Genomic DNA, 24794 nt, shown 5'->3' on the forward strand with positions numbered 1-24794 from the left:
AATGGGGATACAGGCTGGGAATTAAATCCTGGCATTCTTCTTCACCCTTGCCTCACTGGAGCAGAAGGTGGTTGATTACCTAGCTTTTAGTTGACCTTAGTTTTTTTTCAATGAGATTGTTAATCTTAGAAACCATGAATCAGCCTCTGTGTTGTAAGAACCTGTTATTGCTTTGTTTAAACTTGTGATAGATTATCTTCCAACCTAAAGACTGGATAATTCCACTAACACTTATAAAGAGAGGCCATTAGCTGAATGTACTTTATGCAAACTCTGAAAACTTTTTTTCTCTCAACATCCCCTCCCCTGCCACATCACTGTACCAAATTGGGGTGATCGTAGAGGAGGTGTTGTGGCTCTGGGGCACATGAGCACATTCTAGGGCTGCAGATCGCTGGGAGTAGGCTCAGCTCTCTGGGATTAATAGATCCTCCTGGAAATGAGGGCTGGGGCAGTCTGCTTGGCAGGTCAGTGAGTTAGGTTTCTACTGAGCTTTTTGTCTCACATGCTAAAATGATAACCTCATAACTTACTGCCTTCTGAGAGCAGGCCTCTCTGGAGTCATTGGTCAGCAGCCCAGTTTGGGGATAGGGACTGGAAGTGGAATGTACCAAGCACCTAATGCGAGCTGGCTTTTGTTGCGCAGGTGTCTGCCCAGGAGGTCAGGAAAGATAACCCCCTCCAGTTCAAGTTCCGGGCCAAGTTCTACCCTGAAGACGTGTCTGAGGAGCTCATCCAGGATATCACGCAGAAGCTGTTCTTCCTCCAGGTGAAGGAGGGGATTCTTAGTGATGAGATCTACTGCCCCCCTGAGACAGCTGTGCTCCTTGGGTCCTACGCCGTGCAGGCCAAGTTCGGAGACTACAACAAGGAAGCACACAAGTCTGGGTACCTCAGCTCTGAACGGCTGATCCCGCAGAGGTGAGCAGAGGGTGCCTGGTGCCTGGTAAGCAGTCGCCGGCCTTGGGAGGTGGAAGTGGTAGATTGAGAGGAAGCTGAGGACTCTGTGAAGGTCAAGTACTCTTAAGTACACCGGACTTCAGAATGTACCGAGCCAGCAGTTTCAAAGGCATTGATCATTAACCAGGACACAGTCACGGGTGTCCCACTGCCTTCCTCCTGGAGTCTGGCCGGCCGCATGTCACCTGGGAGTCCTTGTCAGCCAGGCTTCTTGTGTCCTGTCTGCTTGGCTCTTCCTGGCACATTGTATCTGGCCTCTGTGCAGTTTGCCCTTATTCATTAACGGTCATAAAAACTACCCCTTTTGGAAGAAAAAGTCTTGTGAAATATCTTTTAAGATTTTTCCAGCAGGTCTGGGTTTGTATAATTCAAAAGGCTAAATTTTCAGGTTAATCCTCAAAAATAAAAATGCTGCCTATTAGAAAGTAGAAACATGAACTGGGTTGTATTTGAAAGGACAGTAAGGGTTTGAATGCCGGTGGGAAGTAGCTCAGAGCCCTTGAAGGTGACAATATTGTGTCCTTCTCTTGCAATCCAGAGTCATGGACCAGCACAAACTCACAAGGGACCAGTGGGAAGACCGGATCCAGGTGTGGCACGCAGAACACCGTGGGATGCTCAAGTGAGTGCTGGCTGGGTAGCTCCGATCTGGATCATCTCCTGCCTGTCCAACCTGTCTTCTCAGGAGTTCTGGGTAGTACTTGTAGCGTAGCCAAACCTCAGGCGAGCACCAGCCTGGTGCCTGGGCTTCTGTGGGGGGTGGGGGGAGATTTGGTTTTTTGGTATTGTTGAAACAAGGCGAGGTAGTCTTGCCTAGGTAAAGAAGCAGTTTAGTTTAAGCCTTCAGGTCCTAGAAGCTCTCTCTTCTTAGAGACAGTCTTTTGTTGAAACTCATTTTAATTGCCCGGTGGAGGAGTCTTGTTCACCAGAAATCAGAATGAGGTTTTTTGTCCCTATCTAAGAGGCACTGGTTTTCTCATTGCTTGTAAGGTCATTGTCTTCAAAGGCATGCTCAAGTGGAAACAGCAAGTCCCTGCACTGCTGTCAGAAAAGCACAGGTGAAGCATGAAGAGGGACAGAGGGACTTGTGGCGTTAAACCAGTTAAATGTGACAGAGGACCAGGTTTTTGACTCTGGGCTTGTCCTCAGGTCCCACTGCAACACACGTACGCACACATGTCCTGAGCATGTATCTCTGCTTTCCAGGCTGAGAATTTCCTTTCGCGGTTTGGGCCTCAGAGGTGTTATGCTCCAGAGTTTCTGTCTGGCCTGAGCATTATTTGTGGGGAGAAAATGTCTCAAAGCCTGCAGCAGAGGCTGCTTACTGAGGAGGGCGGAATCCTTGAGAGCTCTAAGTGTGCAGGAGGGAAAGGAAGGTTGGAGGTGTCTGCGCCGCCAGAAACCAGTATCACCAGTCAGGTCTCCAGAGAGTGTGGCATATGTTGGCAGTCAGGGCCCAGGACACGAAAGACTCTCAGGGCACTGCTTCAAAGCAGGCTTGGTCCCTCAGCCAAGCTGCCTTCAGCTGCCTGATGTCTTGCTTGCCCATACTGTCCACCCATCCTGTGTGACTGGTCTGCATTTTTAATACTGGCAGAAGTTTAATTATGTGGTATGTAGAGCACTACTTACAATTATGCCTGTGTTTTGCCTCTCCTTCAGAGATAATGCTATGCTGGAGTACCTGAAGATTGCTCAGGACCTGGAGATGTATGGAATCAATTATTTTGAGATCAAAAATAAGAAAGGAACAGACCTTTGGCTTGGAGTTGATGCCCTTGGATTAAATATTTATGAGAAAGATGATAAGTGAGTTGAAGCCTATAACTGTTAACTGGTGGGTCCCGGGCCTGGAAACAGAGGTGGAAATGGCGTAATGTGTGCAGTGTCAGGAGTATGTATGATGGTACTAATTTTGAAGTATATATTTAGACTTACAGCCCAGAGTGTTAAAGCTTTTGGGACTGTGCCTTGGCCTTCCCAGTGGTCAGCGCAAGGGGCATCACTGTCCTGTCTCGACTGTTTGCTCAGACCTACCAGCAGCGTACAGGTCCTGGCACATCTGTGTCTACTCCTACCCAGGTGGGCCCCTACCTGGAGGCTTGTATTGATTTAACCAGAAATATTTATAGTGTGATCAGACACTTAAAGTTTCTGTAAACAACAGCCTGTGTATGTAAATAGTTAGCCAACCCCTCTCAGCCTGCTGGAGGTGTCTAATCACCTCATGATATTTGCATTGTTAAGTGAGGTCTGAATGCCATGACATGCAAATAGAGCTGCCTGGCCCCAGGAGCCTGGCCTCCTGCTGGCCTCAGGTGCTCACCTGTGCCTTCTTTCACCTTGTTTCCGTGATGGTCAGTTTTTTGTGATTGCCCCTGAGGTCAGATTCTAGGAATCCTAGATTCTACGCGCTGCTTCTTCCAATCAGTCTGCTTCCTGGATTTAAAAAGCAATCCAGAAGCTTCCTGGATTTAAGAAGCAGTAGGAAGCCACCCCTGGGAAGATCAGGGAGAGGCTCCTGGGTCCCTATCCTGAGTGCCCCCATTAATCTCCCCTGAAGGGGTCCCCTAAGGTGGCAGAAGGTAGCTGTGGCTCTGGCTGAGAAGGCTCCTGGCAGGAGCACATTGGTCTGTGTAGAGCTAAGTGGCCCAAAGTCCCAGGATGTGCCCAAGTCCTGTGACATGACCTGGTTCACATGCTGGCCACGGGCTGTCCCTTTAAGTAACACTGCCTTACATCTCCTGTTCATGGCTCATGTCTCTGCTGTTCTCAGGTGTTTCTTCTCTTAGCTCACCATACATCACATTTTCCAAAAGCTTCCCTCTGGGGTTATCACGGGGAGTGGCACTGCTTTTGACAGGTGACAGCACGTAAAGAACCTGTCTGCAGACCCAGTGAATGTGTTCCTTCCAGAACCCAGAGCATAGGTGTATTCCACTGGGCAGGGCAGGCTGTGCCCATCCTCACACCTTCCCTTGGCACCAAGTATGGATGGAGGCAGGCTCTATGTCCTGAGGGCTGCCACTGATCAGGGATGGACACTTGTCGGAGCATCACAGGGCCTCTCAGAGAACCGAGGAGTGTGCTGTTGAGTGAGCTTGCAGTTTGCTCTTGTCTGAGTGTGCTGGACACAGCGTGGTGGAGAAGTGAGAACAGTGAGTAAATGAGGGACTCAGGGAACCAACCGCAGCCCCTGAAGCCCCTGAGTTGGGGGCCAGGGACGTTAGCACTGCGAGCCCAAGAGCTACGCACAAAGGAAGAGAGAACACCTATCCTCCTGGGAACGTGTGGGAAACTGCCTGTCTTTGAACTCCATTCTTGAATGGCCAGGTTTTGTAACAGAGCTGTAGCCAGGGTTGTCCAAACAGGTTTTTCAAGAAGCAAGAAAGAGCCATAGGCAGGGACTTGGTGATCTCAGCATGTAACCGCCCCATCCCACAGAAATGTTCATGTTTTCCAAGTAAAATTTAAGCTGTGAGCTCCATGCAGTCCTACTCGTACTCCTTCTGTCCCTCTCAAGTCAGCAGCCAAGCTGGCCACTCTGAAACTGGCTTTCCCCATAGCCAGTGCTGGGGTGCCGGCCAGCTCACCCGCACCCGCTTCTCTCCTCTCTTGGAGCCATACCCTCTCTTCAGAGAAAAAGCACTTAGGTAGACATTTAATCAATTAGTAGGCTCCAGTTCTTTGCCTCTGGAACAGATACAGACAGCAGGGGTTAGCAGCATAAGCAAGAGATTGTTACTCAAGTCTGGGGACTGCTGAGCACTTCTAGCTGCCGGGTGTTGAGTTCCTGTCTTTACCAGCAGAAATGACGGCAAGAATTAGATAGTCTTGATACATTGTTCCAAGGAGAAATCTAATCTATGGAGTATGGAAATTGAGCTATAAGAGATTTAGTGCATTCTGCAGATAAACAAAAACATCTTTATTTTGTCCTTTTTGATATTAAATCGGCTCTGACTGGGACATGTCTCCTGAGGCCTGCTTCATGGGAGCATGGCGGGGGCACTGCAAGCATTGGTCTCCTCTCCTTTCTTTCAATGCTTAGCTCACAAGAGAGCAAGCAAACCCTTTCCCCATGGGCAGTAGGAATGGGGGAAGTCTAATGAGCATGCTCTGACCAAACACAAAAACTAAACAATCTAAAGAAAACTGATCCTGCCCCAGTTTGTTTAGTCCTTTGCGAGTGCCTTTCCCCCTTAGCCCCATCCCTCTGGGGCTCAGTCAGAAAGTGCCTGTGCAGGTGAGGCAGTTCTGAAATTGGCTGGGCCCACGACTCTAGGCTTTCAAAGGAGGGGATGCCCAGGGAGCTCGTGGACAAGCCGGGGACTAAAAGGAGGCATAGAAAATGTCTTTTCTGTTTGTTTGTTTGTTTGTTTGTTTGGGTTGGTTTTGTTTTCTGTTTTTGTTTTTGTTTTTTGAGGTAGGGTCTAAGTATGCAGTTCAGGCTGGCGTCAAACTCACTAAGTAGCCCAAGATGGCTTTGAACTCCTGTGATCCTCCTCCCTCAGTCAGCCTCCTGAGTGCTAGGATTGTAGACATGTGCCACCACACCCAGCAGATGTCTTTTTTTCTTTAAATTGTTGTCTATATCGTAGGTACTGTACTACAAGGATGATACTTGATATATCTGTCTCCAACTCCACGTCACTGGAGCCCTCCAACCTCTTGTTGACACATTTCAAGGAAATTGCACCATCTGTGTGTTTTCCCCGAAATGAAAATATAGATCACTTACTGGAGCTCAGTATGTTACAGTGTAAAATTTAAGTACAATGAAATGTAGTCTTGTGTTCATTTGCTGAGTTTGAATAAATGTTCCTGTAAAATTCTATAAAATCCAAAATCCTGTCAAATGATAGAACACTATTATCACTCTTTATTGCAGATTGTGTGCTTGTATTTGTATGGGTGGTGCTGGGGATCAAACCAGGCCTCACGCATACTAGGCAAGTGCTCTACCACTGAGCTACAACCCCAGCCCCAGCAGATTTTAAATTTAAATAATTAGTGACTGTAGAAAGCTTCCAAAAATAGTTTCCTGTACAAAGGAAACTATTTGGAAAGCTTCCAAAAATAGAACTCCTGTATACCCTTCATTCAGCTTCCTCAAATGTTATTATCTTATATAACCACAGTCTGAGTATCAAAATCAGGATATAGACATTGATTCAGTAACAGTAATGATGTGTAGACATTTTTACTTGAATCTGCTGTCCCACTAACTCTGGGCTCCAGGATGCGACTCAGAATCATATTAACATTTAGTTGTCACGTCTCCCTGTCTCCTTTTATTTGGGATAGTTTCACAGTCTTTGTCATGACCTTTATATTTTTGAAGAGTACTGGCCATTGACTTTTTAGAAGCTCCATAATCTGATGTTTGCTCATAATTTCAGTTTTGTACTTTTTGCAAAAGCCCCATAAAAGTGCTGTGGTACTCCTGAGGGCCTCCTGCACAGCAGTGTTGGGGTGTCTGATCCCTGCTGGTGTTGGCTGATCACTGGGAAGGAGGTGTCAGCCAGGTTTCTCCACTGCAGTTTCTGTCCTTCCCTTTGTAACTGGCAGTGTATTTTAGGGGCGTGCTTTAAAACTGTAAATATCCTAATTGTTACACTTGTATCTGCTGTAGTATTGATTGATGAGACTTACGTGAAATAATTATGCTGTGGTACTACAGAATGGAATTTTGTAAAAAGCCAATTTTTCCTCCATTTATTGAATTATCTCTATTAATGTAGATTCATAGACACTTGTCTTAGTCTTTGTGTTATAATCTATTGGTGGTATTGTGTGGGTGGTGCTGGGGATCATTGGCCCCTTGGACTGGGTGCTTGTGTCCTTTCCACGTTTCCCCATTGTCCTGTGAGTGTGACCTTACCCTCCAGGCATCTTGGCATGCTCTGGGTGTGCTGTGTGTGTTCCCTGTTCCAGCCCTGGAATCAGCCATTTCTCCAAAGGCCTCTGTCACTATTTGTTGTAGAATCTTTTTTTTTTTTTTAAATAAAAGAAGGAAAACATATTAACAAACAGACATCCATTTACAAAATAGCAGAAGAACAATACCAGCAATACAGAGTTACAGAGAAAGTTGTAGGAAATCAACAATGGTGGTTGTATTACGTATTGATATCTTCAAAGTGGTTTCTCAGGAAAACAAATAGAGACATGCAAGACTGATCAAACAAGTAATCATTAACTGTTCCTTACGGTTAAGCAATAGAAGACAGTGGTACAACTATGTTAGCTATCCTGTATATACATATATAACACAATTTCCCCTTCTTTTCCTTCTGTTTTCCCACACCCTAGTTGCCCTTTACTTTTGAGCATTTTCCTTTTGTTTTATAATGTCTATCATACCTCCTAGTTTTTATTCACTTTTGAGACAGAGTCTCACCATGCTGTTCAGGCTGGTCTTGAACTCACTTTGTAGCCCAGGCTGGCCTTGATCTTGCAACGATCCTCCTGCCTCAGCTTTCAGAGTGCTGGGATTACAGGCGTGTACTACCATGCCCGGCTTAGAATCTTTTTTTTTTCCCGTGCTATAATAGGGATCAAAACCAGGGGTGGTACACCCCACTGTGTTATATCCCCAGCCCTTTTTATTTTTTGAGACAAACTCTTGGTAAGGTGCCCAGGCCGGCCTAGAGCTTTTTGATCCTCTTGCCTCTCTGGGATTATAGGTAGGCACCACCACACCTGGCCACTTTTTAAAAAAAAAAAAAAAAAAAATGTATATTCTAGAAAGGACACTTAGAATAAAATCCTTAAGCTTTCTTCTGGGTGGACTGTGCTCATGTCCTGTGTGTGATCTCATAAAAAAGGAGACTTTTTAAAGCTTTTATTTTCCAACTGTGATCAAGAAGGAAAGGAAGTTCTTTAACTCAGAAGTGAGTCATGTTTAGCCCACGTCTTTTGATAGTGCAATTATGTTGTAAGGATTCTTAGGTTTCAAAGCATTAAAAGTCCAACACGCCAGAAAGCGGAGGCTGGAGGCCTGGCCTGGGTTTTCTAGATCAGAAACTGTTTTGAGAGGCCTGTGAAGCGGGAGCCAGAGAACAGAGGCTGACCTGCCTTTCATTTCAGGAGTTGGAGATGCTGACCTGACCGCGGGTTTGTGCCTTGAGCAGCAGGGGCTTGATTCTTAGCTCCTTTTACCAGTGCCTTGCTTGGGGGGCTTGGGGACAGCAGCTGCCTCGTGATGTCACTCACCTGGCCTTTCCGTGTAAGGAGGAGAGAGGCTGAAGATGTTGTCAGGATCTGGCCATATTCTGAGTTTATTCCTGATGCTCTGGGACCTGTAAACAGAAATTCATCTCTAAAAATCCTACCTCCCTTATGTGAAGATAACAGAACACACTCCCTGCATGTCCAAGTGTTCTGAGCCGTGTTAGCCAGCTGTGTTTTTATGGATATTGGTGATATCCTGTAGGGTAGAGACATAAAAAGGGTGTATACTAATAGACTTTGATGTGAAAACCAGTCTGGCCAGAGCACTGCATCACTCCTACAGCTGTGCCATGACTACTGTGCCCCGCAGGAGCCACCTGTCAGGCTTAGAAGCTCTCAGAGGCTTCAGAGCCTGCCCACCTCCCTTGACCTAACTTCTGTCACGATGGAAAGACCTAAGTCACTTGTCTGTTTTTATTTAAACCTATTGGTAGGCAGTGAATTTCCCCCAACCCTGCTGTTTTCTGCTGAAAGTTGCAGGATGTGGGAAAGGACTGTTTCAATGGCAGTATTTGAATAGGGGTCTGTCCTTCTAGAATGGTGTTATCCTTGGCCGTACATTGGGAAGCATGAGGCAGGCAGAACAACGTGGTCCTGAAATCCTATGACAGACTTTAGTGGGGCTTTTTATGTAGTCTGAGGGCCACCTCAGAAGTTGGAGGGTGACATGGGACAGTATCTGGCTAGCCTGAAGAATGCACATCACTTTGAGAGCCAGAGAAGCAGCTGGTTTCCATAACCTGAAATAAAAATGCAATCATTTAAATGAGCTGTGGGGGGGGCTGGGGATTTAGCTCAGCGGCAAAAAGCGCCAGCCTGGCATGCGCAAGGTCGTGAGTTCGGTTCCCGGTACCGGAGAAAAACCAAAACCAAAAAAAAAAAAAAAAATAAATGAGCTGTGGGAAGAGTCTGTGTAGCGCAAGAGACTGCATGGTGAGCAGGGAGAAGCCACGGAGGGAGGGAAGCAAGCAGGCCTGGGGGGCCGAAAGTAAAGGCTGCAGACCTGTGTTTAAAGGACAGGTTTGGGGTTGCATCAGGCAGCCCTTGGGTGCTGAACTGAGCGGAGTTGACACACTGGGCATGTGTTGACGTCTTGAAGAGAGGAACAGGTTAAGTGATAGGGAGTTGATCAGATCAGCAGACTGAAAGTAGGGCTCTGGTCATGAGAGGCAGGTAGGATGGAGCTGTGGGGATGAAGGCAGAAGATGTGGGATTAGACAGTGGACAGAAGGGTGGTTAGGAATCGAAGTTTACTGTAAGACTTCCAACCCAGGGGGCTGGATGCAGTTAGATGACCAAACGTAAGAAAAACTAAATGGGGACATACCAAGATCGCACATAGTCACAGACACTTAACCTGAGATAGATAGGGACTATTTGATAATAGTACTTAGCATCCGTTATTCTTCCTGGACTAGGTTTATATTTTTTAAAAGTGCACTTACAGAAATTAAGACTAGATTTGCAAACCTCTTAATCTAAGCTCATGTACATCTAACCATCCCACTTTTTTTTTAACCATAGGTTGACCCCAAAGATTGGCTTTCCCTGGAGTGAAATCAGGAACATCTCTTTCAATGACAAGAAGTTTGTCATTAAGCCCATCGACAAGAAAGCCCCCGTAAGTTCAAACGGGTTCTACACAGTTACATCATTCTTAAAGCTAAATGAGTTTTCAGGGGAACATTCAGATTTTTGTGTGCCGGGGATCCTTTGGGCCATGTGATGACTACTTGGAGAGGAAGTTGTTGTGGAGGCCAGGTGTCCATCAGAAGCTAGATGACTGTAACCCAAGTTTTCAAACGGTCTTCATTCCTACACAGAAGAGGGCAGTTATGAGTCACTGACCTTTGCCAAGTGATGAGCATTCCTTAAAGTGCCTTGTTTCTGCGGTGGCACACCAGACTCAGAAACACTTGTGTTCACGTGGGGAGCCATCCTGCTTCCACAAGCAGACCCAGTGCGGGACTGTCGTTAGCCTCTCCACAGTACCCAGCTGGAGGACAGACCATGAGACCTGCAAGTCTGAAGGGCCAGAATGGGACCTTAGAGCTCCCTTGAACTTACCCGCATTACAGAAAGCTCCTAATGTAGCCAGAACACTGCTGGTCCCCTGGTTTCTCTGGCCTGCCTCCTCTCCTACCTTTTCTCTGATGTCACCCTGTCACGTGGTCTCCACTCGGGTCTCTCTCATCCTGGGAGGACAGGGCTGGGAAAGGGATATAACGTTTGAAGATCTTGGACTGTGAAGAACGTGGACTGTTAGCTGAGAGCTGCCAAAGACCAGCATATTGTGGAAACTCATTTTGGTTTTATTCTGTCAGCAGCAAAGCTTTTTTAGCTGGTGTTTGCTCACAACGTTTAAGGTGTGTGTATATACATACATGACTATCTTGTGTGGTGAAAATAGGGTTTTGTTTTCTAATCTAAAATCTGATTCTTTTAAAAAATGCCACTTAAAGAAATTTTTTATCCTCCAGAGAGCCTGTTCCGGTATAGACTGGAAAAGACTCGCTGTTGTCGAGTCCTTTTTGTTCCTTAGTTACAGCGCTGGGCGTCGAGCAGTCAGCAGGGCTGTGGGCCACACCGCGTGTGTCCGTGCAGCCTCCTGCGCACCCACTGGAGCACAGTGTGGTGTGGCTGACGGTTACTCTAGCATAATTTAAAATCAGCAGTTCTTGACTTTGTTTGTGAAAGTGTTTTCTTCCTTATTGAAATGTTTCCTGCTGGTGGGCCCTGACTCCTGCCCCATGGGAGTCTCTGAGTTCTTTAAGATTAACCCAGTGTTTAAGACAGCCTCTTCAGCTCCCTGGCTTCAGTTTCCATTAATGTGCTTCCCGCCACCTGAGGGTCGTAGCAAACCCACCTCCCGTGGGCAGTGAGATTGATGCAGTTAGAAGAGCAAGGAAAAGTTCTGAAATCCCTTGGTGGATTGCTGTGTTCACGGTAGGAAGCTACTAATTTTTTCAGAACACTTCTAGAAATTCTGCTGACAATAGAATCCTGCACTAGACTGTTTGAATTAGGGTATGTGCGTATGTTTAATTTGGTAGAAGTTCAGCTTTTGAAAGGCTAAGGAATATTTTATAATTAGAAAATCCCAGGCAGAGGCAATCTGGGTGAATCAGTGTGTGTATATTTACTACAGCCTAGCTCTGTTGTGAAGCCTTCCTCAAAGGGAAGGGAAAGGAACCTGGCCAGCTGCATCCTATGTACCTGGATTGTGTGTGTAGTCTGAGCAGTCAGAGAAGCCTGTGCTCCAGCAGAAAAAAGGGATGGAAGCCAGGCAAAGACTAGGCTTCCTGGTGGTGAATCTTAATGACACAGCTGTGATAAGAAACAAAGCAGGCCAAGGAGTGGGAGAGATGGGAAGCCAATGGGGTAGACCCTCTGGGGATATAGGCTTTGCCTGGGGAATTAGGTAGTGGGGACAGTGTTCTTGTCACCCTCCGTCCCTCCCCAGGGCTGCCCCGTGGCCTTGCTTGGCAGTCTTTCACTTGGGCAGGAGAAAGCCAGTTTCCTGTTGAAGCTTTCCCATAAGAGGAAACCCCAGGGGGTGAGGAATGGTGGGAGTCCTAATCTGATATGGCCTTTTCTACAGGGATCTCTGGGGACCATGCAGTGTATTCTTAGAAGCCAGCTTCTCTTTTCTGCCACGTGGCACAGGGCAGTTTGGGCTACACTGTGACTTAGGCAGGACTTCTATCCCGCTGCACTTGCAGCATGCCCAGGTGGCCGATGGGAGGCCAAGGCTGCACCCTTTGCTCAGAACAGAGCCTTTTGTTCTGTGGCCTAAGCGGAAGGCAGAGGGCCCTTGGGCTGCGGAACAGTGAAAAATGCCCAGGCTCCTACTTAGCTTCATCCTTCAGTGTGGTCCTTTCTAGAGCCCTCTGACCAGGCTCCTGCCTCTGCCACCCGCCCCTGGTCCTGGGCAGGCAAAGGGCCTGGGATGGCCTGGAGTCCTGCCTGTCAGAGCTGGCATAGCCTCTTTGCCCGTTTGCATTCAGAGGATCTTGGATCCTCTTTCCATCCATCTTCCATGTGCCTAGCTACCATTTTTAGAAAGTCCGTCCAGGTCTCATCCTGTTGTGGTTTTGCACCAAGAGGTACAGGCTGGGACTTGAGTGTTTTCGTTGAAGTCAGAGACTGGCGTCCTTCAAGGCAGCTAGAGAAATTCCCTTCTCCTTCCCTTCCCCTCACCCAGTAAGCAACAGGCTCGTTATCAGCGCTTCCAGTAGTTTGGGGACCTGTCTCCTGGGGGCCATAGTGGGTAGGTTCTTCATGTTTGCCTGAAGTTCTTAAGACCCTTGAATCTTTTTAACTGATTTTCCTCTAAAAGGGAGTTAGGGCTAGTCAGTGTTTCTTTGTAAATGCTTGTGAGTCACAGAGCGCATTTGGGCAGTGTGCCTCTGAAGCCATTATTGTGCATGGTGGTTTTCTCTTGTGCAATAGGTAATAGAAGTGCCAGCTCCACTCAGCACTGCCAACTCTGACTCCCAGGAAAACCCAATGATTTAATAAGTAGTGTGTGAAACCCTGAGGGGAGCCCCACCCCGGAAGTTCAAGGGCTCAGGGCTTGGCCTCAGCCTCTCACCCCAGGGTTTCTGGAACCAATGAAAAGAGGAACTAAGTAAGGTCTTTTTGGGTGTGTTGCATAGCTGGTCCAGCGTGCTTTGTTGGCCTCTGACACCACTGGAATGGGCCATGCTGCAGATTAGTGCCTAAGCCCCTTTCCCTGTCCCTGTTCAAGATGGTCAGGATCTGGATATCAAGGGACCTGTGGTTAAGAGGCATTTCAAAATAACATTCATTTGTTCATTCATGGGATTTTTTTTTTTTTTGAGACACAGTCTGGCCTTGAACTCACTACATAGCCCCAGCTGGCCTCAAACCCACCTCAGTCCTTTTGTCTCAGTCTTCCAAGCACTGAGTTTACAAGTGTGTGCCTCCACACCCATCTTTAAAATATCTTGAATGCATTTCCAGACTGTTTTCCCTCTTCTGCCCCCTAAGTTAATCGTGACAGGAGTTCAGAACCAAGCTGGTCATCCTTCCCCTAAATTTAGTCATTGGTCACAAAATTCCCATGCTCCTTTTCAAGAAGCCTTGTCCCATGCCAGGTTTGTAAGGCAGCTTGTGTTCTTCCAACCAGCTGTAATTGCGCCAGATGCTGTTCCATATTCCTTCTAAAACATGAGTTAACCCTCACAGCCATCCCATTAGACATGTCTTCCTGTTCATGGTGGACACTGAGGCTGAGTGAAGTGACTTCCTCAAGGCTGTGGCGTGTGCATTAGGTGGCTGTCACTGGCAGACTATTTATGGAGTGCCAGTAAACACCGGGAACTGGTTTGGTTCTGGGAAGTCAGGAGGGAAACACGGTTCTGCTCTCAGGAGCCGATGATGGTCTAATGGGAGCAAGGGGTAGCAGAAGGCGGCGTTGAGCGTTAGCACACTGTGGTGGTCACCTTTTCTGGGTACAATACTCATCGCCAGAGCCAGGGTCCTTGGGGGGAGACAAGATTGGACAGTACCACTGAGGACAAGGGTGCGGAAGAGTGCCCTCCAGTGCACATGAGGATAGTGGGGGCCAGCGTGTCAGGCTGTGGCACGTGCCAGCTGGGGAATCTGGACCAGTAGATGGAGGTCAGGGCAGTAGCGGGCACAAGCTCGTAGCAGTGTGAGAAGTGACAGGCTGAGCAGAGGCCGCCAGGCAGGAATGGGTGAGGGAAGACAGTGATGATAGCTGTAGGGCTTGAGAGGACACCACCACCAAAGGTGGCACTTGGGAAGATGGCTAGTTTGTGAATGGTACTGAGCTTCCCAAGGCCAGGAGAAGCCTTGCCTTGGAATTGCTCTGCAGTCTGAGGTTTCAGTGTGTGCACACACCAACCACACACACACATGCATGCTCACACTTGGGCATGTGTGCACCTTCACAAGCCACAAACACGCACGCACATACGCACTTGAGCACCTATATACAAGACAGACCAGGCATGCTCCCTGTGCTTGTCTGAGAAAACATACATTTCTGGCCTCTTTCCTCTCCCACATTTGTCCTTTTAGTAAAGGTTCTAGAAGATTGTTGTGGTTTTGGGGGAAGAAAGCTACCAAAGGAGTCCTGGTCCAAGTTGCCCTTCTCTGTTGGCAGGACTTTGTGTTCTATGCCCCACGCCTGAGAATTAACAAGCGGATCCTGCAGCTCTGCATGGGGAACCATGAGCTGTACATGCGCCGCCGGAAGCCTGACACCATTGAGGTGCAGCAGATGAAGGCCCAGGCTCGGGAGGAGAAGCATCAGAAGCAGTTGGAGCGGTGCGTGGTTTGGGCCTGGGGCAGGGATGTGACAGCTGGCCTGCCTCTCAGGTGACCCCACAGTGGCTGTGCTTTTCCAGTCAGAAGAACATGGAGGCAGCACCCTGGTCCTGCTCAGAGCCCAGTCTCCCGGCCCCTCAGTCCCAGCATCAGCACTGGGGAGGGGAGGGAGCTGGACTCAGCCTCTGCCTGCTTCATCCTAGACCAGTGGTGGCGAATCTATGGCACACTTGTCAGCGGGCTGATGGTATCATTGAAAGCCCTGAAAGGTTCTCCATCACTGTCCTAGACTATCCAGGCGCAGGCTTCCAGATGACCAAGACACACAACTCCTACAGATGTGCCACCACATCCACGTGCCAGGCCTGCCAGAGCATAACCTTCTCTCCCTCTTCTCCCCGAATTCTGCAGGCAGCAGCTGGAGACAGAGAAGAAGAGAAGAGAGACTGTTGAGAGGGAGAAGGAACAGATGCTGAAGGAGAAGGAGGAGCTGATGCTACGGCTGCAGGACTACGAGGAGAAGACCAAGAAGGCAGAGAAAGGTAAGGCTGCACCATCCATGGTGGTGCTGGGTCTCTTATCTGTTCCCACAGAGAGGCGGGTGGGGCCTGGACAGACGCAGGAGGGGAAAGTTCAGGAGCATGTGTGAGTGGTTAACATGTCACCCAGAAACAGAAGCAGTGACGTGGTATTGAGACTAGAAAATAACCCCGTACTTGAATAACTTCTATGCTAATTTAGTTTTCCCGTAACTCTTTAGAGTGAGTACAGAGTGCCCTCCATTGTCCTGGTGAGAGCGCTAAAGGCAGCAGCATCAGCCTGCAGTCACTTGGCCAGTGAGTGGCAGAGCTGTGCTACACGACACATCGACCTCCTAGGCTCAAACCAGGGGCTCCCTGAAAGCCACACATCTACACATAGTTGTCCAAACATAGCTCAGTTGTGCCAGCGCCATTGCTGTTCCAAGGCTCATGCCCTCACTCTGCCCTCGCGGCCTCTGGTGTGTGCCGTCGCGTAGGGATGGCTGTTCGCTGGCAGCCAGGAGAGACCTTGGCAGGGTGTTTCCCTGTTGCAAGTGCAGAGGTGATGTGGGAGCGGGGGAGACCCTTCTGAGGAGTGTGGTACCAGGAGGGGCAGACCCTGGCTGGGAAGAGGGGTTTCTGACCAGCTCTGTGCAGTGCTTCCTAAGCATCTTGAGGAAGTCATCATAGAAACATAACAAGGAGCGATGAGGTGGCCCTGCGGGAGGCTCACCCCCTGTGACTCAGTCCCTGGCGTGGTGGTTCTGGGAGAAGCTTCCCCTGTCCTTGAATCCATCCTGGGATGGGATGGGATGGGAAGGGAAGGCTAGGGGCTCCACGTCCCTGGCCTAGGGCTTCCAGCAGCTGTGCTTTGGTGTTCTCCACAGAACTCTCCGACCAGATCCAGAGAGCCCTCCAGCTGGAGGATGAGAGGAAGCGAGCCCAGGAGGAAGCCGAGCGCCTGGAGGCTGACCGCGTGGCTGCACTGCGGGCCAAGGAGGAGCTAGAGCGGCAGACAGTGGATCAGATAAAGAGCCAGGAGCAGCTGGTAAGGATTGCCTGGGTTTCAAGATGCTGAATTATAGAGAGACTGCTTCTGCACCAACACCTGCCTTGTACTGACGTTCATCGGGGGCTGTAAACGGATCTCCCCAGGGGACAGGGACTTGCTGTTGTCTGAGTCCCAGGCTAGGAGGTTTATGTGGGCACCTGGGGTCCCACAGAGACACAGGGCGGCACTGATGGGCCTTGCCAGCCATGGTGAGAGGGAGGGACGCAGTGTGTCACGTGGAGGCCACTTCACACGCCCTTCCCTTCAGGCTGCGGAGCTTGCGGAGTACACGGCCAAGATCGCCCTGCTGGAGGAAGCGCGACGGCGCAAGGAGGACGAGGTGGAGGAGTGGCAGCACAGGGTGAGTGCGCCTGAGACCCCACACGGTCCCTGGGATGCCCGTGTGAGTGTGACTCCTTCCTCCTGGCAGGTTGGGAACAGGGTCTGGCTCGGCTGGCGGGACACAGGAGAGCGCCTAGGATGGTTCACTGTTCTTTGCCAGCCCAGCTGTACTCCGGGAGCAGAAACCCCCTAGGAGCAGGCTTGGCCTCGTACACTAGTGAGCATGGCTCTGGGATTAGCAGAGTAACAAAGGGCCACTTACTCCTTTCTGCCGCTTTGCCCCTGTCGCCCCGCTTGTTCAGCCATGGTCAGGCAGCCTGATGAGGAGCTAGTTTCAATCTGACTACTTGGATACCTCCTGCAGCAGGAGTCAGAGCCCAGAACAAGACCTCCTGACAGTTGGAATACATTTCAGGCCACCTTGGGAAACCCAGCACTAGGGAGGTCTCTGGACCCGAGAGTCCCTGCTCAGCCGCTTAGATATATAAGCTGGGAAGGAGGTAGCCTCACCTCTGAGACTCAGTCTCCTTATTGTGGAATGGAGGCAACACCCAACCCGAAAGTGCTCCTATAGGTCGGAGATCATGTGTGCAGCTCCCAAGAATTCAGTACGTTGTAGCTGCACTCCCAAGACGCGTGCAGAGGGCGCGTCCCTCCACTTTTTTCCCTGCCTGCCTGTAGAACAGCAGTGGGTCTAGATGTGATTCATGCCGACAACTTCGCACCAGGCCTTGGGAGCTCCTGTCCCCGCCACCACCCCTCTAGCCTGGTGCCTCCCCCTTGTTTTCCAACCCCCATCCCTATCCCCAACTACAAGCAGGAGATTCTTAGGATTTTGAGAAAGTGTCAAAAGCTAGTTACAACACAGGTCAGACTAAGCTCCTGTCCAGGAAGGGAGTGGAGGTGAGTGGGTTTGTACCTCACGAGGATGCTGGATGGATTCATGGGCAGGAAGGTGGTAGGTAAACAGCCCCCAAGAAGACTGGGAACCACATGCTGAAACTTTTTACTAGTTTCTTGCAGTAGCTGGAGGCTTTCTGTTCAAAAATGTATACAGTGAGCACATACTAAGATTACAAGCAGAAAAAAAGAAATGGCACTTTAAAAAATGTCCAGCTTCTGGCACTTGGGCCCTTGTGCCAAGCAGTGCTGTAGCTGCCAGGAGAAATGACCACCGACCCCGCTTCTTAAAACATCTCGACATGGGTCGTGCGGAGCTTCTCACCTATTAACTTGCTTTCCAAGGCCAAAGAGGCCCAGGACGACCTGGTGAAGACTAAGGAAGAGCTGCACCTGGTGATGACAGCCCCGCCACCCCCACCGCCGCCCATGTATGAACCTGTGAGTTACCACGTGCAGGAGAACCTGCAGGAGGAGGGCGCGGAGCCCATTGGCTACAGCGCCGAGCTCTCCAGCGAGGGCATCCTGGACCACCGCAACGAAGAGAAGCGCATCACCGAGGCAGAGAAGAATGAGCGTGTGCAGCGGCAGCTGCTGGTGAGTGCAGGCCTTGCTTTTTCCTTTGCCTGTCACCCGTCAGAAGGTGGGGTCCCTGATGTCTCAGGGAGGGCAGGCAGCTGACTGACACTGCTTCCTCTTGTAGACTCTGAGCAACGAGTTGTCCCAGGCCAGAGATGAGAACAAGAGGACCCACAACGACATCATCCACAACGAGAACATGAGGCAAGGCCGGGACAAGTATAAAACCCTGCGCCAGATCCGACAGGGCAACACCAAGCAGCGCATTGATGAGTTCGAGGCCATGTAGGATCCAGGGCAGTGCACAGGGCACCTGGCAGCGGGGCTCTGCCAGAAGATCCGGGCAGCCTGGGCACACTGGCTCTTTAGTACCCTAAATCTAGAAAGCCCCTCCCCACATTCCAGGTCCCTTAAAGAGCAGTTACCTGGGGGAAGTACTCCAGGCCGGGCGCCACCCTGGTTATTTTTTCCCAGCTGTATCATAGTGCCAAAAAGGCCTGATTTTTATAATTATCAAATCACTTCCTGTTGTATCCTTGGAGCAGGACTGATGGAATTAAGATGCGTGTAAAATCCAAGTACAAACTTTACACTGGCATGTGTGCGAGGTTCAGTATCATTAAAGCAACCACATCGTGGCTTACATCAGTGCCATACTTCTACTCTTGAAATAAGCTTATACTGATTGATTTGTTCTTGATTTCTATGAAGGATTCATCTCTGTATATTTACATATTTTGAGGTAAAAAAATTAAGCCCTGTCTAAACTAAAGCCCTGTCCCACATGCAGTGCTGTGGTCACTTGGGGTGGATGGTACAGGAGGACTCTGTGATAAACTTTGGGTTTTTTGCTTAAAGTTAGAAGAATACATTGTTGGACTTACACTTAACTAATAATCAGCTCTAGAGTATAGTATTTATATGTAAGTGATAATATGGGTTTGTAACATTAGTTTTAAAAAGGGAAAGTTTTGTTCTGTATATTTTGTTACCTTTTACAGAATAAAAAGAATTACGTATTAAAAACCACGGAACCATGGCGCTTGATCTGATATGATGGGAGGGTAGTAATGAAACCAGGTACTTGCTAGAATCATGTCTGTAAGAATACTCTCCTAGTGTTCTCTCTGTGTGTCATTGCACATTTCAGTTTTTCTGTGTAAGCTTGTCTGAAATACATACACGGTCAGATCGATCCAGCTCCAGTCCTAAGGAGACTCTGACCTGTTTCCTCTAAGAACCATTCCCATGCCACCTTTCCTAAGCCACTGGCTCTGCTCATCGTTAACCTTCTTTTCTGCGCACTGCTTTGCCCTTTCTCAGTTCAGACGTGTGCAGATACGAATTCCACGCCACAAACAAAATAAGAACCCTCCATTGTGCAGGGGTGGGAGGCCGTTCTGGGATTTCCCCGGGTTCGGCGCGGTCCCATCAGCCCTGCCCTGGGAGGGGCCTCTGGGCCCCCGGCTGGAAACAGCACCCACAGCATCAGCTGAGTGGTCTGTGAAGTTTCCACAGGAAAGCAGGAGGGACTGAATACTCAGCAGGCTTTTTTTTTTTTTTCTCTCTAAATGCATATAACAGAGCTGAGGTTTTCCCTGTTTGATTAAACATTGGGAGAGACAGGTAACTGCTGAACATTTATTGAAATCTGGCCACTTTCAACACACAAAAAAATCAGACATTTATGTCATACTGATAATTGCTGTTGAATACAGATATGGAGGGATATATTAGGCACTGACACGGAACTCAGTTGGTGTGTGCATGATCTGGAGGGTCTTGCTCAGTGGTGACCCCACGCCCTGCTAACCTTTGCAGGCACGCAGCATTCCAGCACACCCACTGCAGCCTGGAGCTTTGAGGCTTCACTTCAGTGCAGGATAAGTGTCATATCTGTCCATAAGTTGGGGCTAGAAAGAACTTTCTGCCACTGAAGCTTTGATTGTGAACATGAGTCTGTACCACTGGCATCTCCCTCTGTAATGAGACGGACAGATTAATGATGGTGGCTGAGAACACCACCCTATCCCTTCTCAGCTTTTAAAAATAAGGACTGGCGAGGTATGTTTCTCACTTCACCTCGAGATCACAAGACAGTGTCAAGACACCGAGGAGAAACTCCCGCAACAGCACCAGTGTTGAGAGTGGACTATGCTGAGGTATTCCTTAAAACTGACCCCCGTTTCTTTCCCTGTAGTGCCAAAGGGTTTGGTGGCTGATTCCTTACCTAGGAAAGTCAGCAGTCTTAATACCATGGCTCTGGATGGAGGGAAACCAGGTTTGTTCTCCAGAGTTTGTTAGGAAAGAGTTGTGCTTTGGACCTTTCCTTGAATAATTCGTAGGTTTCTTGAACGTCATTGGGGATGCGTAGGGTGTCTGGTTGTGGCCGTGTGTGGGAGGCAGTACTGGCAGCTGGTGGGCAGGGGTGGGGCACAGAACCCCCCCCCCCAGTGAACGGCTGCCCACACACAGTGCCAGGGCACCCCCGTGCTGTGAGCAACACTGAATAGTGTCCCTGTTTGTCCTACTCTGTGAAGTAGTTTGGTTGTTAAGATATTTTCTTTTAATAAAATAATCCTCTTACGATTGACAACAGAAACAAAACCAAATACTGTACCTTGCCCATTTTGAGGCCTATAACTTGTTTCTTCAGCAGATCTAAATCTGATTTAAATTGTCAAAATACTTTGCTGTATTATCGCTCCCTGGTAGAGTACACTAAGGAATTCTTGGCAGGCAGAGCCAGTTAAATTGCTGTTGTTCTGGAAGCATTTTTTTTTTTCTCATGGTACCCATGCAAATAAGACAGTCACTAAACATAAAGCTGTGGTACACAAAATATCTCACACTTACTTGAACCAAGTCTGGCTCCCCCCAGCAAGCGGTCATTCATTCCAAAAACGGCCTGGTCCCACACAGTTAATTCCAAGCTTGCCTGCCTCAGCTGAGACCTGGTTACACCATTGAACACAAAGGAGTGTTTCCACTGGGGACAAGCTTGCTTCTTCAGCACTGGGGACTTCAGACGCAGTTTTTGTTGGTCTGGCAGAGTGAGACAGCTGAAGGGAAACACATGCTGTGATCACTGCATCCACACAGCCCCCCTGCACTCCTGATACTTGTGCTTGAGTGTAAACGAAACACCAAGTGCTGTATCCCACAGAAATAACACTTGCAGCCATGAATTAGGATGGGCACTGCAAGACCTGGCCGTGTCCCTTTTGCTAGCATTTCTTTCAGAGCTGGGTTCTGCCTCAGGTATTGGCCACATGGTCCTCATCGTAATCTCTCCTTATCACCATTTGATGGCACAGGCTGTGCTACAGTGACCAAGGCTCAACACACATGATCTCCTTTTTCTGTGTTCTCAGGAAAAGACAAAAAGGCTAACAATTTGCCCAAGGGCATACACAGAAGTGACGGGATTAGGACACAAGTGTGGTTCTGTCTTGACAAGGCAGGCTGTCATCTCCCATTCCATCAGTGACGGGACTCGGCACTTCAATATAGTAATGTTTACTTTTCAAGATACGAACACACCTGCACTAAATAAAAGCTGGACTCATGCATGTATCGGCTCATCTAAGATTCTAAACTAAGGAAACATTTACTAGCACTACTTTTTTGTACTTGATTTCAAAACTGATTTATTGATATAACAAGAAGTAACAAGATACTAGCTTCAGGTTAAAACACTGTTTCAAATCAAGCTTCAGCATGTCCAAATTCCTGAATTCTTGGAAATCAGGGTCTTTACTAGCTGCCGTGTTGGATTTTCTTAGGAAACCTAAAATAAGATGCATCTAACATGGCTTATACCTCTTGGTGTTTCCTACTCAAGATAATTGGTAAACAGTATCTGATTACTAATACCTACCCTTTAACAAAGGAATTTAAGGTGCCATCTGACCGCACAGGTAAATTCTTGGCTCCCAGCACTACCAAACAGAGTTGACCATTAAGTGATAGTTGATCTCCTGGAAGGAAAGGACCATCAGACCCACTTTTGAGACTTTAGTGTGCAATACCACCACCAGAAACTCCTAAGAGGACTGTCACAGCCACCAAACCCCATGGAGCAGGTAGGAAAATGGGTATTTTCTCTAGAAGGCTCTACCTGCCCTGCCCACAAACTACCCACGGTGATGACGAGATGCAAGTGATGTGTAAGCCGCGGTAAGGCAAGAGTTGTAGAGTACAGAGGAACCCACAGAGCAAGGTGTGGAAGCTTTAGTCTGACCATAGCCAGAAGCTTTGGGGAACCTGGGAGTCCCAAGCCCATTTTAGGGAGACAAGGACGACCACGGGCTGCTTGCTGCTGGCCTGCTTGTGGCCTAGTAAGCTCAGCAGCAGAACTTCCTCTTCCTCCCAGTCACACTTTCCTCTGAGCCTTGCAGGTACCCGTGCCCTGAGAAGTTCTAAATTCCTCATCCATAACATGCTGTAGGATGGGAAGAGGGGCCGTGGTTTCACCAGAGACTGTCCAACCTGCCATTGGGAGGAAAGCTCAAAGCCAGTGTCCATAGATTGTCGTAAGTAGGCACCGGAGGCCTTGCCTGCTCAGTTACCCAACCCCGCCGGGCTGTGGGTTGCAGGGAACCACCTCCGGGCTGCCCCCACTTCTCTCAGTGAAAGTTCCTGGGGTGTGGGACCAGTGAGTGGACAGTCAGCAGGAGACTAGGAAACTTCCACCCCTCATCAACCTACCCACCCTCCAGGTTATGGGGATAGTGACAACAGACAAATCCTCAGAGGGCTGGAAGTCACTTACCTTCTTGAGCCTCCTGGAGCTTTCTAGGCTCTGCAGGAAGGACCAGTTTGGCCCGAACAGCAAGTTCTCCATTATTCTGAGGAACATTAGCTTCGTATTTCTCAGCCTGTGGGCAATGGGCAGAGGTCAGAAGCAGGATCACCCCCCAGAACGTGCTGCACGCCTTGCGTTGTCTCAGCTCTGCTCCCACAGGCTCCCCTACCACCCCTGCATGGTCTCTCAGGTTCTCTCGGGGGGCCCTGGGGTGGGGTGGGCATGTCTGTGCTGGATGGCTCTTCCTTCATCTGTAGTGACTCACCCTGCCACCCTCACCACCACCCCCAGCATGGAGAGGAACCACCCCAGCAAACCAGACACTGACAGGCCCGAGGAAGTAGGCCTATGGAAATAGGACAGTCTTAAGAAAACCTGGCACAACCTGTCTGAAAAAAGTAAATAAAAGCAAGCCTACCCCATCCCACCTAGGTCAGTAAGACTTCCAGCTACCCTTAATGCATATGAAGTTCTGCTGCAGGTCCTGGAAGTACCTGGCACTTCCAGGTACTGGCTCCAGAAGGAGCCACAGCCCATGCCCAAAGCCATGATGGCTCTTCAGGCTTTGGGTATCTGGTACTACTTTGTCCTGACCCGCTGCTGAGGTTGCCACTTTGCCTACCAAAGTGGCTTGTCTGGCCATGGGTGATTCTGTCAGAAAGTGAATGAAAAAACGGCCATAGAATCCCACCAATCTTTCCCCTAGGGGTTGAGAGAAGTATACTAGGAAGAGTCCATATGCTGGGGCAGATCCCACCAGCAGAGAGAAGCAGCCCTCAGGGTAATGGCAGAAGGCCCAGGACTCCCGAGAGCCCGCCTGGGCTAGCCTCTGCCTGTGCGGAAACATGGTATTTGGTTCTTGGGTGGCAGATGAGATAAAGCCGCTGCCGCCCTCGGCACGTAGAAAGCAGGCACCATCTGCAGAGCCCCGCCTGGGAGCAGGCCTATAAGCGCACAATCCCATCCAACACCAGGCCAGACCCATTAGCTGGCATCAGAAGAGGTGTTTTTGCTTGGCACTGTGCTCCTCGTCCACTTGCCAAGGAAGGCTCTGTTGGACAATCATGGTGGTGGCCTATCTTATACCAGGCTCTGTGCCAGGGACTGGCAACTGATATCTTCCAGGGCCTGGCAACCAATATCTTCCAGGGCTTGTCTTCAAACTGACAACAGAGGAGCAGAGGACACTGAAGGTACCAGGGATTTAGCCTCTGAAGACAGGGCCCACCCGCAGTCGGGGACTCCCAAATCAGACATCACCTTGGCTCGGAGCGGATACCAGCAGAAAGACTGTGTGGCATTGTCTTCAAAGTCCCATGTGGCCAGAGGAACAATCACTTCTCCAAGGAACACCCTTCGGGCGAGTGTGCCCAGGTGCCACACAGAGACCAGCAGCTGCCGGGTCACCAGCTGGGCAGGGTCCACCTGGTACTGCAGACACACAGGGAGATGGTCAATGGACGCCAGGGCTGAGCCCCAAGACTCAGCTGCAGCCAGGGTCCTGTGTGGTAGGCTGGGCCAAGCTGCTTGGAGTTGGGGCAGGAGCAGATCTCTCTGAAGCGCTCCCTCCACTCTCCTAATACCCTGTGCTTTACTGCCATGGAGTCCTCTACCCACCCCTACTTCTCAGAATAATACAAGGGTGAAAGTCCCTATCCACCCCAAGGCTCCTGGGAATCAAGTTGAGAATTTGCCAAGGTAGAATTTGAATTTGCATCTGACCAACACTACACCCCGCCAGGCTTATCCAAAAATGCTAAAAGTTGGGTCTTTATTTTTAAAAGATGCAACATGTTGGAGCCAGGGATGTAGCTCAGTGGTAGAATGCTTGTCTAGTATGTCTGAAGCCCTGGGTTCCATCCCTAGCACTGCAAAAAAAAAAAAAAGAAAGAAAGAAAAAAGAAAAAATACAAATGAAAATATAGCGTATGAGCTTTACCCCAGGATATTTTCCCCAGGTGGACACAAGGGCATGCTGGGCCTGAGTTGGCATTTTGGTGTCAAAATGTCCCTCTTAGGAGTTCACAGCATGGACAAGAGTGAAAAGAAAATCCTCTTCCCCCACCCAAGGGCGTGTTCT

General features: G+C 49.2%; 2 protein-coding genes across 7 annotated transcripts in view; one reads left to right on the forward strand and one right to left on the reverse strand.

Moving 5' to 3' along the window:
- Positions 1–18941, forward strand: part of Ezr (ezrin) — a 38624-nt gene extending 19683 nt beyond the window's left edge. Inside the window, exons 4-13 of the mRNA XM_013517360.1 lie at positions 647–921; positions 1499–1582; positions 2623–2769; positions 9721–9817; positions 14351–14514; positions 14926–15056; positions 15923–16083; positions 16355–16447; positions 17674–17925; positions 18032–18941. Of these exons, the coding sequence (XP_013372814.1) occupies positions 647–921; positions 1499–1582; positions 2623–2769; positions 9721–9817; positions 14351–14514; positions 14926–15056; positions 15923–16083; positions 16355–16447; positions 17674–17925; positions 18032–18196 (1569 nt within the window). The 3' untranslated portion in view covers positions 18197–18941. The remainder of the gene's footprint in view (positions 1–646; positions 922–1498; positions 1583–2622; positions 2770–9720; positions 9818–14350; positions 14515–14925; positions 15057–15922; positions 16084–16354; positions 16448–17673; positions 17926–18031) is intronic.
- Positions 18640–24794, reverse strand: part of Sytl3 (synaptotagmin-like 3) — an 85911-nt gene continuing 79756 nt past the window's right edge. For all 6 annotated transcript variants that reach the window (XM_005390516.2, XM_005390515.2, XM_013517359.1 and 3 more), the window contains 5 exons: positions 23975–24145; positions 22682–22787; positions 21788–21887; positions 20764–20969; positions 18640–19887 (listed from right to left, as the gene is read on the reverse strand). In XM_005390516.2, coding sequence (XP_005390573.1) covers positions 19781–19887; positions 20764–20969; positions 21788–21887; positions 22682–22787; positions 23975–24145 — 690 coding nt within the window. In that variant the 3' untranslated portion in view covers positions 18640–19780. The remainder of the gene's footprint in view (positions 19888–20763; positions 20970–21787; positions 21888–22681; positions 22788–23974; positions 24146–24794) is intronic.

Source organism: Chinchilla lanigera, unplaced genomic scaffold, assembly GCF_000276665.1.
Source record: "Chinchilla lanigera isolate Chin_1 unplaced genomic scaffold, ChiLan1.0 scaffold00038, whole genome shotgun sequence".
Lineage (NCBI taxonomy): Eukaryota > Metazoa > Chordata > Mammalia > Rodentia > Chinchillidae > Chinchilla > Chinchilla lanigera.